The 15,410-nt window shown below is 36.4% G+C and overlaps 1 protein-coding gene across 2 annotated transcripts in view; it reads right to left on the bottom strand.

Annotated features, from left to right (window-relative positions):
• Positions 1 to 15,410, bottom strand: part of LOC140155415 (UDP-glucuronosyltransferase 2B14-like) — a 48,358-nt gene that overhangs the window by 13,512 nt on the left and 19,436 nt on the right. The window contains exon 1 of one of the 2 annotated variants that reach the window (XM_072178259.1): positions 13,927 to 14,410. The exons of the other annotated variant lie outside the window; for it this stretch is intronic. Within the exon in view, the coding sequence (XP_072034360.1) occupies positions 13,927 to 14,202 (276 nt within the window). The 5' untranslated portion in view covers positions 14,203 to 14,410. Of the gene's footprint in view, positions 1 to 13,926; positions 14,411 to 15,410 lie in introns of those variants that run through there. 2 annotated transcript variants of the gene reach the window in all.

The following is a 15,410-nucleotide window of genomic DNA, read 5'->3' as shown; positions in this document are numbered from 1 at the left end:
AAAACGCTTATGTATCTATGATTCTCGATTTTGTAATACCAAAAATGCTGACACATTATATGGATTTTGGGGTTTGTATTGAGGATCCTTTGATGGTCAATATACTAGTAAACTGCTCTCTTTCATCTGAGTGACCTCTGTCTGTTAAGGGGGCGCAGACCACCAAATAACCTCTCCATCATAGTGAAAAGCACGTAAAAATCAACCATTTTTAAGTGGCAATTCTACCACGCATGACAATAGTTTTCTTTATTTTTAGCTGTATTAAATAAAGCCTAAATTTTTTAGTTTTTATTAACAAATGTTAGAAAGTGATGCTGCTATTTCAACATCGAAATTAGTACTAAAACGGGCTCTGTTAGCAGTTATTCGGAGAGGGCCTATACTTTTCTTGTGAAATCGAATTTGCTTAATGTTACTGGGGAAATTCGCTTAAGTATTAGTATAAATGGCCATTGCCATGACAACTGCCTTATCTTTGAAATCTCCAATACATGTAGCTTAAAATTAAAGAATCCATGTATATCAATAGTATACTTATAAAGTGTAATACAAACTTTTTTAATGCAACAAATTGCTCAACATGAAGAAAATGGGTCAATTTGGGGTCAAACTGCCCAAAATTCAAAGATCATAGATTACTGGGGAATTTGCTTAAATATTAGTATAAATGGCCATTGCCATGGCAATTGCCTTCCCTTTGAAATCTCCTAATACATGTAACTTAAAATTAAAGAATCCATATATCAATAATATAATAATAATAATAATAATGTACACTTAATAAAGCGCCGGTATCCGTCGAGAGACGCGCATGGCGCTTTGCAAAAAACAACCAATGTACAATGATACAAACATACTATAACAATTAATAACAAAAACAGTTCATCAGTGTTGTATAGTTCATGATATGCAAAGAGTCAATTAAAAGCACTTTGGAACAAATGTGTTTTCAAATTTGTTTTGAAACTACACAAGCTCTTGGCAGAGCGAACCGAAAATGGCAGATTGTTCCAAATGTTTGCAAATATACTCATTAAGTGTAATACAAACTTTTTTAATGCAACAAATTGCTCAAAATTTGGGGTCAAACTGCCCAAAATTCAAAGGTCATAGGTCACAGAAAAATGTTGTTGCTGTCATCTGGGATGAGGGAGGCAACAAAAGTTGCTATATTGGGTTTTACCTTGATGATAATGGGGATGAAACGCGGGGGACAAAACCTTCGAGTGGATCACCTGATGCGCATTGGTACTGATACCGGAGATGAAAGTTAGCAGCGACCACATGGCACTGATGATGATATCTAGGACACTATCATGCAGCAGTTTGAGATTGTGCCTGTGACACTTATCAGTTTCCGTAGCAACATAACAAGTAGCCATATATATATATTTTTTTTTTTTTTAAATTTTACCTCATATTGTGGAGATGTCCTTAAAATTTTACTCCCAAATAGCCAGTATTGGGGATGACAAATTTTCTTTCCCTCATCTTATTTTAACATACCACTGTCACCGTAGAAGGTCAAGGGTCAATGCACATGGCTTAGTTGGAGCTCTCCCATACTGACAGTGTAAAAAAAAGAGATCAGGAAAAGAGAATTTATTATCCCCGATACTGGCTATTCAGGGTAAAATGTTTAGATCATGTTCACATGATGAGGGAATTTGTCAAATGTTAGTAGTACTGGGAAATTTGCTTTAAAATTAGTATTATATGGCCGTTGCCTACACCCATCGTATGTGTGAGTTACGGCTTTTCACAATCCTTAGATGGTTTATATACCGGCTCCATACATTCGATGTATGTAGCCGTTGCCATGGAAACTGCCTTCTCTTTGAATTATCCTAGCTCACAATTAAAGAAGCCTCATATAATCAGTAATATAAAGTGTAATACAAACGTTTGTATTGCAAGAAATTGTTCATTTATGTAAATACAATAAAATCCATTGAACTATCAAAATTGTATAAAAGTCTGCAGTGCAAAAATCTACATTTTTTACTTGATGTAACGTATGTTGTCTGTCTATTTCGTTTTTCCAATTTATAGTGTTATGTAACTTTTTACCTGTTGTCTAGCTCTTTCTGTAATTTAAATATGAGGTCTATGGGCCTGGTTCAAAATTTGGGTAAAAAAGGTGCATTGGGTCAGAAATGGTCGTAACTCAACACATGAAGATTTGAGACTACTTCTAACTGCATAAATAGATTGATTGACCAAAAAAACATAGTCTAGACACCAGAACCTGGTAAAAAGACCCAAAAATGACAAAGTTATGGCTAACAATGTGATTTTCAGGGGAAAATGTGGCCATTTTGGATTTTTGCTGTGCACATTGTTTTTTGAAACCCAGGCTTAAAATTTTGTAATTTCATGTTGAGATAGGCCTAGGTTAAATAGAACATACAAAAAACCTTATCCCGAAGCAAAACAAAACAAGTCCCATTTATAGCCCACTCCCAGCATTAAGTTCCACCCCCAGGTTATTTGGATTTAGTACTTTGGGGTATGGGGCCCTACTAGGCCTAGTTCCTATAGCTTAAGTACTGATGCATGTGAAATGATTAAGAATCAGAATAGGAGCTTGTGATTTTCATAATAATCATAATACCACTAACATGTATGAATACGAGCTTGTGACATGAGAGGGCTCATATTCAAGGAGCATTATCTACTGGCGATTTTACCAATATGCTGTAAAAGAGAAACACCTACCCCTGTACTTGATTTGCATTCTTAAATGTGGTTCTTAACTCCTCAATGGAATAACTGACTATTGGCTCAAGGAAAGGCTGCTACAGTGAAAAGATCTTATATTTGATGTTGGTGTTGTATACAGAATCATTATACCAATGTCACATATTGGGAAAATCCATGTTTGTGTTCTATGAAAAGTAAAAAAGTCTCCATGATTTTTATTGCATTATATAAATGACCTATGTACAGAGGTTCTCTCCTGTAATGAACAATTTGAGAAAGATTGAGGAACTCCTACAATGACGTCACAAAGTAGAGGGATATTTCACTTTTTTTCAAAAGTTGTAAATGTGAAATATGGGCCCCACCCTGTTCATAAATGGAACATCCTAATATAAACATTTGTTGTTTTATATTTTTGATAAAGACAAAGGATGAAAGAAGATGTGTAGAAAATTTACTTTCATAGATGCTTGTCTTAGGTGCCAAAATTTGTTCAAAAATGGCATAAAACGGCATTTTACAAGTCAGGGAAATACGTGTTAGGGGGGCATATTTTAGGGGGCCCATATTTCCCAGGAGGGGGCATAGCAGATTTTTTTATACTGATTATTATGAGCACTTATCCAAACTTATTAAATTGCCAAAATATGGTTGAAATTTGCTGACCACCATCTTCCACCTTTTTCCCATGGCATCAGTATTTCTCAGAAAATCTCTCTAAAAACCTATTTAATACAAACAATAATTGAGACTTACCTCAATATTTCGACGTGAAGACATATGTCCTTATCAGAAAAAACTCCAGAGATGTTGTGAAGGACTTGACTTCACGATTGACCAGAGATGAACTTAGGTCGAATAAATGAAGTATAAAGTGTCGGAATCTCGAAGTCCTGGTCACGGTTAAGTATCGGCCTGATTTGTATGGCTTCCCTCACAAATCTACTGCGCCCAGCAGATCCCCTCAGTAGTCATAAAACACAATACGGACACTCGCCACTGAATCTGGTACAATATCAAAGTGCCAAACAGAGAAAACAGAGAAAACCCACACATAGAGAAGGAAGCCATACAAATCTGGAGACACTCGCTGCAACTCAACCGTGACCAGGACCTCGGTGATCTCAGGTCAATCGTAAAGTTAATTCCTTCACAGTATCTCTGGAGTTCTCTCATGAGGAAGTGTGTCCTCACGTCGAAATATTGAAGTTAGTCTCAATTATTGCTTATATAGAATATTTTGTGTTGAACTTTACTCGCTGTTTAGATTAGTAGATTTATAACTCACAGCCGCTAGAGGACGTCCTGGTCCTGCTGTTAAGCCTCCTACTGTTTGGGTATTAGGCAACAACGGTCTCGGGAAATCCAGAGCAAAATGTGTGTTGATCAACATAAGTTCTGCGTCCTCACAAGCTATGGAAGAATCAATTTCGTGCTGAACTCTCAATTCCTTTGACGGGTCAGCTATATTGTTGTATATAACCAGATAAAATATACCCGCTGCAAAATTTATCAATCGTTCTGAAAAAGACATCACGTGATCAAAGCCGGAAGTAAATTCTGGCATGTATGCAGGATTTGCAGGCGTACGAGTTGTTAAGTGGGAAGGAAATGGTATTGTCATTACAGCAGACAAACCAACATAGGGTATACCCATATACTGTCGTAAATATTGGAAAATTGGACAGTTACCGTTTGCGTCAACCACTGATATATCAAAGTTTGAATCACGTAGTGTTGAAAGAATATCTTGGTTTAGAAACAAATCGCGACACTCATTATATTGTTTTTGCATGAAGTTGTTTTCTTCTCTCGAAAGTTCCAAAATCCATTGCACATACCTGCCTTGTAATCCCGCTGTTGTCACATTTGCCATTATATCATGATAATCATCTAGTTTGAGCACTGACGGAAAAAATATGTATTTAATAGCTCGCTCTGTAGGGTTTTGAGATGACATAATAAGAGGCTCATGACGATCCGCCACGAGCATTGCAATGTTATGCCCACGATCCATCAACTCTCTGCCCAGTTTGAGCATCACATGGTAGTGACTGCCTTCACCGAGTAGTGGTACAAGGAGAATGTTACTACAGGATGCCATGGAAAAGAGGCAAAATGAGAGAATTACAAGCAATAGTTTGGTAGCCATTGTGTAAGATCACGAACTCTATTCCGGAATATACAGATTTAGCTTTCTAGGATTAGCCACTCCAGGGAAGACACTTAGTGATAGCAGACCATGTGGTGTAATGTTAGCGACAGAAACTGAAACGTCAAGAATGTCTACATCGCATGTATCATTAATGCGTCCAATACAGAGTAGGTTTCCGATGTCTACACGTTGATAAATATAATGTGATGGTGCTGGTCAACCTCCGGCGACCTTGCAAACCTAACGGGCTATTCCAGTTAAAATCATACACCCCCTGTGGAAAACAATATCTTATTATCATTAAGGATTAAAGTTATGTCACCCTTATCAGGTTTATGGATTTCAACTGGAATAGGCTATTGCCTAGTGCATGGTCCCGGTGCATGGTGAAGGATATCAAAGTCTAACCTGGTATGTGAACTTTAGACTGTTGGTTGTTTTCATACTATCACAACGCTTGTGACTGTGCGGCGCGACGCGCATCAAACTTCTGCGTATATAAACAATAAAATGATAAAAATAAATCTGAAACATTCCTATTTTTACCTCTGCTGCTTCGACTAAATTTATAATAATAACCCTAATCACTATATTATCGTTTCATAATCCACAATTTTAATGATCTTGGGAATTCGTTTTGTTCATGAAAAAGTAAAGTCTTGTTCTGATAATATTTATTTGGGTTAAATAATTGAAGTAGAGCAACGCCTTCCGCAGACGTGTTCGATATATAAATACTTTGTTTTTAGGTAATATTAGAATACGGTACCAGATACAATAATTACAATAATTACACTTATCATTTTTATTCTATCTTGGATTACATTAAAATAAAACGAATTATATCGACACTCAGAGGATGTATCGCGTGTCCCAAAAGTAACTTAACATTGTGAATTTGCCATATCTCAAGCATTTCCTACTTCATACTAAAATGGATAACATATTCACATAGAGTGATCTGTTAGAATTATTTTGATACCAAAAACAGCATTATTGATGACCCCGTGACCTTACTGTGCGACTGTATGTATGTGTGTCTGAAACCCACAAAAGCAAGCTCATATGTTATTTGTTCAAGCACATGAACGACGTGCTTCCCTGAGCAATAGAGTTGGTTCACTCACTGCACACGCTACATTTAGGTATGAGCATTCATGGATTACATGGACTAGCGTAAGCGTGACTGCTGTTTTAAATTATAATTAGTATATATATTAACAATATTACTTTAAAACAGTTGAAGTGAAGATGAATTTTCTATAGATCAACGGATTCTGATCGTATGGCAAAGTCGGACAAACTCACTCAAGCAAAGTTTAAGGAACATTTTAATGCAAATTATGCACCCAGCCGAAATAAAATCCAGCAACTAGTGCAGAAATTCCTATCAACTGGATCTGTTAATGATCTAAAAGATCGGCTACAAACATCGATGTCATACGAAGAGCGGTGGCGAAAAGCCCAAGACGATCAGTAGGCCTACGTCGTTTTTCAATGGAGAACAACGTACCGCTTACAATTTGTTCATCGAATCCTCAGAAAATACCTTAAAAGCAGTTTCCATATAAAATCCAGATAAAACAGAAAATGAAGATTACGCATTGAAAACAAACAAACAAACAATCAAACAAACAAACACAGCAAAATTAAACAAAACAAATTTTCAAACGACAACACGTTATATCGTGTTATCACGTCTCAAATGACAAGACTTATTTTGCGTTTATAAAAGTGGGTTTTACGGTACGGTAGATATCCGTTAATTTTGTGCCAAAAGGTCATAACCACATAGGCATGTTTGGTATCATAACATTTCTAAAAGAATCATCTACATACTGTGCAATTTGTGTAACAACACTATTAACCCAACGCAAGTTATAAAGACATTCCCATAACCCAATGGGGTTTCTGACCTTGGTATGTCTGGCTTTTGTACACATGTGGCACAGTTGACCATATCTTGCATTGGTATTGTGTGCAAATATATGGTGTTTTCATCCATTTTTTTAAACATTCAAAACATTGAGACTTATAAATAAAATTTAATGTAGTGTGACATTTAGAATGTTTTCTATAAGAAAATCCAATGTGATAAGTCTCAACTAAAACTACCATTTTATGTGTGTGGTAATGGGGACTTTGCCTTTAAGATTAGGTTATATTGATCCTCTGAGTGACACTTGCATTGCCCTATTTTAGCTTATTTTGGTATAACGTCGTGAACTACAAATGACTTTAATATCTTTGTCTTATGTATGCCTTTATGACGCTTCGAATTTGTTGTACAATTTTCCATAGTTTACATAGTTATTTTATAGCAAGCACGTATAAACAGGAATCAATATACATTTAAATAACAAAGTTTTAAGAGCTCTCAATGCTTATTATAATTTTGTAAAGATATTGTAAACAACAATAATGCTCTATAGAATCCCTTTTAAGACTTTGCCCCGAAAGTGGGATTAATTTATTATTAATCTGGTTGTATACCCAAGCTCTCACATGCTCATATCACTCTCATTCTTACAAACACTACTCATCGCCTAAAGTTGTCACTTTACCCCAAGAATAATATACCGGCTGTGACTATAAAGTTGTAGCAGATATAACCACGTCTAGGACAACCCTACTTTCCCTTAATTTGACATAGTAATACGGGTAAAAAAGCACAAGTCCTTTCAAATATTTGTCATTGATTAATAATATCGATCTCCATCGCAACTTAATTCAGGCTTTTCAACACCCCCTGTATAACAGTGCTGATGACATGGAAAATAAGTTAAGGGATCATATCAAAACTCGACCACCGGTTGCCCGCCGGTTCCGGGCGGTCCCGTCCAGTTCTAAAAGTAATATACACAGTAATGAGGTCAGTCGTCACATCCTGGTTCACATGGCCGTTTGGTATCATCGAGTGAATTTTAAGTGGTTTCTATTTAAATTTAGTACAATAGGAAGAATAGGTTCGACAAGACCTATTTTAAAGTTTCATTTCGAGAAAGAAAAAAAAAAAAAGAAAGAAAGAAAGAAAGAAAGAAAGAAAGAAAGAAAGAAAGAAAGAAAGAAAGAAAGAAAGAAAGAAAGAAAGAAAGAAAGAAAGAAAGAAAGAAAGAAAGAAAGAAAGAAAGAAAGAAAGAAAGAAAGAAAGAAAGAAAGAAAGAAAGAAAAAGAAAGAAAGAAAGAAAGCAGGGCAGTCGCCATGGTGGTGTGGGGGTGCGACACCCCCTGGCGATCCCTAAAAGAAGCAAAAGAGAAAAACTGACTGACACCCAGCCTCTCATCATCCTAATAAGGCAGCGTTAACTTCGCTTCCTCAGACACATCCTGAGGATGCCAGTTAAAGAACTCACAAGCAATGGAATGTGGTGCTTGGAGAAACTTTAGAGTCTAAGGTTCGAGGGATCTAAGGTTCAAATCCAAGGGGTTTGAAATTACTTTTTTGTTTTCGTTTCTTCTTTAACGTGCTATAGCAAAAAGCAGTTTTCCACTCGATATTTCCAAAATCCAATTAATGTATCTGCCTTGTAGTCCTGCTGATACCATACCTGTCATAATGTCACGGTATTCACCAAGTTTGAGGATTCAGGGGTAGAAAATGTAGTTAATAGCCCGCTCTCTAGTGTTTTGAGATGACGTAATAAGATCATCATGGCGATGTGCTACCAGCATCGTAACGTTATGTTTACAACTCCTCAGCAACTTTTAGCATCACATGGTAGTGGCTGCCTTCACCAGATGATGGTACATGATATCATGAAAAAGAGGTGAATCGTTACAAGCAATAGTTTCGTTGCCATTGTGCAAGATCACGGACTATATTCCAGAATATTTCTTGCGAGTAAACCACGTAACAGTGACGCTGTGGGGCGACCAACAACTTTCTTCTCCATTTTTTTCACTTATGAAAAATATTAAGAATTGATTTTGAAACACTAATAAAGTCATTCCACAATGTTTCGTTTATTTATATCAATCAACGACCATAATGTACGGCCATAATCCCATGGTTTTTTCTCATAATATCACTACCAGATGAACATATTGGGTTTTCCTACATGTATATAAACGCGTACACTTTCAAAACTTTGTACGCGTTTGACTTTTCACTCTGCATTTGAAGGGGTACGAAAAGTGCTTGAACGCGTAAATACGCGTGATTTGTGCGTTAAAGTAACACCCTGAGACATGACGTCAAAGTAATAGTACCTGCTTTGTGCTACTTGTCTCGAGTCAAGTGGAGTATTTTGGGATAGGCTCGAGTTGAGTTGAGTCAAGTCGAGTCTTTGTGCCTGAAAAGTAGTGTTGATTCGAGTCATTTCATAAATGTACACTTCAGTCGGTCAAGCCACTAAGCAATTCCAGCTGAAATCAATTCACTCCGTATGGAAGACATAACCTTAATCTCCCACATAAGAGAACGTACTGAATTTGCCTGAAGAAAACGTAATTTGCTCTTCACAGGATTTACTCAGATCTTAGCGACAGCAATTAGAGGCAGGGGCTCTTGATTGTCAAGTTACCAAAGAAGGGAGATCTGACAGAATGTGGAAATTGGCGAGGCATTACGTTGACTTCTGTCCCAAGCAAAGTATTTGGAAGCGTTTGACTCCTTACACCGAGAAAGCCTGTGGAAAATTATTGCTAGCTATGGAATTCCATCAAAGATAATAAGAATGATCCAGATCTTGTATGAAGATAGCGCGTGCGCAGTATTAGATGAAGGGAGGAGTCAGAATGGTTCAAGGTGAAAAGCGGTGTGAGGCAAGGAAATGTAATGTCTGGCTTTATTGTCTTGATTGTGGTTGATTGGATTATGAAACATGCAACAGAGGATGATATAGCTCTTCTATCATCTACCATCCAAAGCATGCAGGATAAGGCAAGCTAGGTGAATTTACAGCAAGAACTGGTTTAAGTGCTTAGAATAAACAGCAAATCCAACACCAGGATAGTCTTAGCAGGCCAGCAACTAAATGAGGTAGAAAAGTATATGTGCACCTAGGTGCAAATGTCAGCAACCAACGGAGGAGGGAGTGAAGACATGAGGAAAAAGGATCATTCATGAAGCTCAAACAAATCTGGAATGCAAGCAAGCTCACTTTAGGAACCAAACTGAAGCTGTACAAATCTGTGGTAATGTCATTAAACGGTTCCAAAAAAATAAGTCCCCCCCCCCCCTAAGAATTGTTGGTATAATCCAAAAACGGCTTGATCAATTCTCATGTTTTAAAGTTTGGAACATAGGCTGATTAGTTATGCATTAAGGCGATATAATACCCCGATTTTCATCAGTACCCCTCTTCTTTTTTTTCTTGCAAATTTATTAAGTACATATATATGTTTATCACCTCATGTCCTGAACTTATAAAATATATCTACATATAAAGTGAATTTCAACAATTTTAGTAAGTCATTTTAGCCCTATATATTTTTTGTTTACTGTAACCTAGTAACTCAGATCTGTGTTTCATAACAAACCATAATTTATTCTTTTGAAAATGTTCAAGTAGGGTACATGAATAGAATACATTAAATCCTTTGTTATACTCTCTATAGAAAATCTATAGTGGTGCATGCAAAATACCTACCATGATATAACACTGAATAAATTAAATAAACACTTATACAATGGATGCATACTCATTAGTTGTTAGGAGAAGAAAAGGCTATTAGGTCACCGTATGTCAGGTTATAGGTCAATTGGTTCAGGTCAAATTTAAGCATCAATTTTGAATACACATGTGAGAGTCTGTGATATCATATGAGGCATAATTTTGATATTCTGTCTTTAACTGGATATATATCGAGAAGTGCATGGTGGATATACTAATATACCTTGGGATGTAAATGGTGAGTACAATTTAGAATGCCTAGTTGAGACGGATTTCACAAATAAATATAAAATAGTTACCAAAATCACAAAACTTAAGCTTACGGAAAACTACCCAATATGGTTGTATAGGTGACAAGAAATACAATTTTTTTTCATCATTGCTGTAGTATGGTTGTTGTAACCTGTTACCTATGGCTTAATTAAGTTTCAGTGCAATAATGTCGCAAGTTAAAAATGCAAAATATAGCTCAACATTGAAAATAGAAGCATTTTAACCAGTTCCTTTTTGATAGTTGTGGAGCACCAAGTTCATGAAGTCATAAAAGAAATCAGGAACCACTTATTCCCATTTTACATATCAACTTTATTTCCCTAATGTGTTAGCAACACATATCCAAAATTTTAACGAAATCCGTTGATAGTAAGCTTTCCAAAATGAAGTGAATTTAAATCATCAGTGATGTACCTCCTTTTGGCTTCTATCTGTAAAAGCATGTAAGCTACATTGATACCGATACCACCAATAAAACGAGAAGATTTGCCCTTCATTTTGCATACCACTTTGTCCAATTTTTTTGTAATTTCTTCACAAAATGCAAAAAATGCAAAAAAATCAATGGGTGTAGTACCCCTTAAGTGAATGGAATTTTGTTGCTATTTTTTATCATCTTCACTGAGAAATACAGCCGTTTATAAAATTTTCGGCTAAAAAAAGCTGCACTTTTCTACATAGGCTTTTTATGCATGACTTTTGGTTTCAGACCTCTTTCACTTGAAGAAAATTAATCAAAAAGGAATGTTTCTATTTTTTTTGTTTCATGAATTAATTTTACACATTTCAAACATGTTTTATGGTTCGGTGAGTAACAATATAGCCATTTATTAAATTTTATTCATCAACAAAAGTTGCACTTTTCTAAATTGACTTTTTGTATGAATTAAAATGTGTAAATTTAACAGGTTTTTCATTCTAATTAAATTTATTAGGAAGGCAGCAACTGTAAATTCAAAGATAAATCTTGTGTTTATGGATTAATTGAACCAATGTAGATCATGGTTAGATCTTTTATGCTGGATCCCTATACACTTGTTTTATTGGTCATTCCTTGAATTGTTCAAAAACATTTATATGGGTGGCCGTTATCAAGACTCAACTTTTTACAAGCAGACAAGTGAGGGACAACACCACCTTAAAGGACTTTGCAGCATGCGGGGAACCAGCTTAACCAACAGCAGAGAAGAACGATGCTTGGAAGCCATCTCACATGAAGGAGAGCCTATTCATTATTGAAAGACATTAATAAGATGCAGCATTCATTTTAATTTATTCACTGAACCATAAAAACTGTTTTTGAATATGTGCCACCTAGATCAGGAAAAGCTATAATTTAATTAAATTCAATTATGCTTCTTTTTGAATAAGTTACTCACTTAGTGGGAAAAAAGTTCTCAAACACAAATTGAAGCATAAAAAGCCTATGAAGTAAAATGCAACTTTGTTTTGGCCGAAAATTTTATAAATGGCTGCATTTTGCAATGAAGATGATAAAAAGAAGCAACAAAACCCGTCCACTTGATGCAACTAATCAGTCTATGTTCCAAACTTTAAAACAAGAGAATTGATCAAGCCCTTTTTGGATTATACTAAAATGTCTTAGGGGGACTTACTTTTTTGGAACCGTTTATTATACGGCTGTGAAACCTGGAAAATCAATAATAGTGATAACAGGAATTTGGATACTTTTCAATTCAAATGTCACAGGAGAATACTGAAGATTAGATGACCATATGTCATATCAAACAGTGACCTAATAAATAAAACCAAAATGAACAGGACAAGTAAAGAAGTAAAAAGAAGGAGGTGGAAATGGATTGGCCATGTGACAGCACTTTCCTGGGCTCCAGAAGGCAGAAGGAAAGTTGGTCGCCCTAAGAAATCATGGACGCGGACAGTGGAAAAAGAAAGGAAGAAATTAGGGTGGAGGTCATGGAGCGAGGCCAAGCCAGTAGCTAGAGAAAGGGACAGCTGGAGGAGCAGACTTGCAGCCTTATGGGCCACAGGGCCCGAAGAGGATGGGTATTTTGAATATTTCAAGGTCAAGTGATGAGACATTGACTGAAATTGATCAGTTTGTATATTTTGTTTATACATTTTGGGCGAAAAGGGTGGCATTTGTAGCATATAAAGATGTCAAAACATGTTTGTTGATGATTTTTAACCTGTATAGTGCAAATGGCAGCCATTTTGAGGTCAAGTGATAAGACATTGACTGAAATTAATAAGTTTGATTGAATCCTTAAAATCGAATAAACTAACCTCAATATTTCGACGTGAAGATACACGCCCTCATCAGGAGAACTCCAGAGATGCTGTGTAAGACTTGATTTCACGATTAAGGGCAGACGAGGTATTGTTGATCGAAGCAACCTAAAAGTCGATTTTCATTATCTAGATCAATATATTATTGAAAAATAACACCTTGATGTTTTGCAAAATTTCATTCTACAAATCGTATACTTTGTAAACTTGCTTAATTTATTGTTGTTAATGAGTTATGTACGTTTTACAAAAGTGTTGTTGTTTCAGCCCTCTTTACAACGTAACTCAAGAACCGCAGCACCTAAAAAGTGTATCTGTGATATTTTAATTCTTCTACACACTCGCTATGAATTGGGCAATGCAGTTTTTGCCAAAGCTCACTACCATTCGTAAGATGCTGTGAACTACCAAATCACAACAGTTTAAAATAATTAATAACCTTTAATAACCTTAAATAACCTTAGGCCGAATAAATGAAACGTAAAGTATCGGGATATCGAGGTGCTGGTCACGGTTGAGTTGCGACCAGTATCTTCTGATTTTTATAGCTTTCCTCACAAATCTACTGCGCCCAGCAGAACCTCGGCAGTCACAGAACACAACACTGACACATGCCAATCCATAGATTGGGACAAAGAGCTAAACAAAGAGCTTAGTGAAGGAAGCCATAAAATCAGGAAACACTCGCCGCAACTCAATCGTGACCAGGACTTCGAGATTCATCTTAAGGTGATCTCAGGTCAATCGTGAAGCAAATCCTTCACAACATCTCTGGAGTTCTACCGATGAGGACGTGTGTAGTCACGTCTAAATATTGAGGTTAGTCTTAATTATGTTTGTGTTGAATGACTGTTTGAACTCATGTTTAACATGTTTAAATTAGTAGTTTCGGTAAGATTTATAACTCACCGCCACCAGAGGGCGTACTGGTCCTGATGTTAAGCCTCCTACTGTTTTGGTATTAGGCAACAACGGTCTCGGAAAATCCAGAACAAAATTTGTGTTGATCAACATAAGTTCTGCGTCCTCACAAGATATAGAAGAATCAAGTTCGTGCTGAACTCTCAGTTCCTTTGACGGATCTACCATGTTGTATACAACAACGTAAAATAAACACGCTGCAAAGTTTATTAATCGTTCTGAAAATGGCATCACGTGATCAAAACCAGAAGTAACTTCTGGCATGTATGCAGGATTTGTAGGCGTACGGGTTGTTAAGAGGGCAGGAAATGGTATTGTTATTATAGCAGACAAACCAATATATGGAATGCCCACATACTGTCGTAGATATTGGAAAATTGGGCAGTTACCGTTTGCGTCAACCACTGATATATCAAAGTTTGAATCACGTAGTGTTGAAAGAATATCTTGGTTTAGTAACAAATCGCGACACTCATCATATTGTTTTTGAATAAAGTTGTTTTTTCCTCTCGAAATTTCCAAAATCCATTGCACATACCTGCCTTGTAATCCCGCTGCTGTCGCGCTTGCCATTATATCACGATAATCAGCAAGTTTAATCACTGACGGGAAAAATATGTATTTAATAGCCCGCTCTGTAGGGTTTTGAGATGACGTAATAAGAGGCCCATAACGATCCGGTACGAGCATTGTAATGTTATGTTCACGTACCATCAATTCCCTGCCCAATTTGAGCATCACATGGTAGTGACTGCCTTCGCCGAGTACTGGTACAAGGAGAATGTTACTACAGGATACCATGGAAAAGAGGCAAACTGTGAGAATTACAAGCAATAGTTTGGTAGCCATTGTGTAACTCTATTCCGGAATATACAGTTTTCTAGGATTAGCCACTCCAGGGAAGACACTTAATATTGGTATCACACCATGTTGTGTAATGCTAGCTATAAAAATGGAAACGTCTAGTACATGGTGATAAATATAAAATGGTGATGCCGTTCAACAGCGGGTGACCTTGCAAACCTAACGGGCTATTCCTGTTGAAATCCACCAACCCCCTGTGGAAGACAATATCATTTCAAGGTACTTGAAAATCAAAGTCTCACCTGTTGGTATGTGAACTTTAGACTCTTAGGTCCGTATGCACAAAACAAGTTAAACCAAAGTCTGATTTTATACCTGGTCTGGCTATGGAGATTATTACTATAGAAAGAAACTTTTACTATAGATCCTGTTAAGGCCAGAGTAAGGGGAGAGAACATGGACCTTTTTGAGCAACATTATTTCTGAATTGTATGTCCTAAGTATATAAAACTATACATTTTTGAAAAGGAAATGAGTCAAGGAATCCCATGATGACGTCAGATTTTTGAAAAAATTACAAAAATGCACTTTTTCCCCGAATTTTTTTGTGACAAGATAACTCAAAAAATATGCAAGAAAAAGGAAAACTTTATGCACTATAGTTTAGA

This window comes from Amphiura filiformis, chromosome 6, assembly GCF_039555335.1.
Source record: "Amphiura filiformis chromosome 6, Afil_fr2py, whole genome shotgun sequence".
NCBI classification, from domain to species: Eukaryota; Metazoa; Echinodermata; class Ophiuroidea; order Amphilepidida; family Amphiuridae; genus Amphiura; species Amphiura filiformis.
The sequence above is the reverse complement of the archived record's forward strand: the minus strand, read 5'-3'. Positions and strand labels throughout refer to the sequence as shown.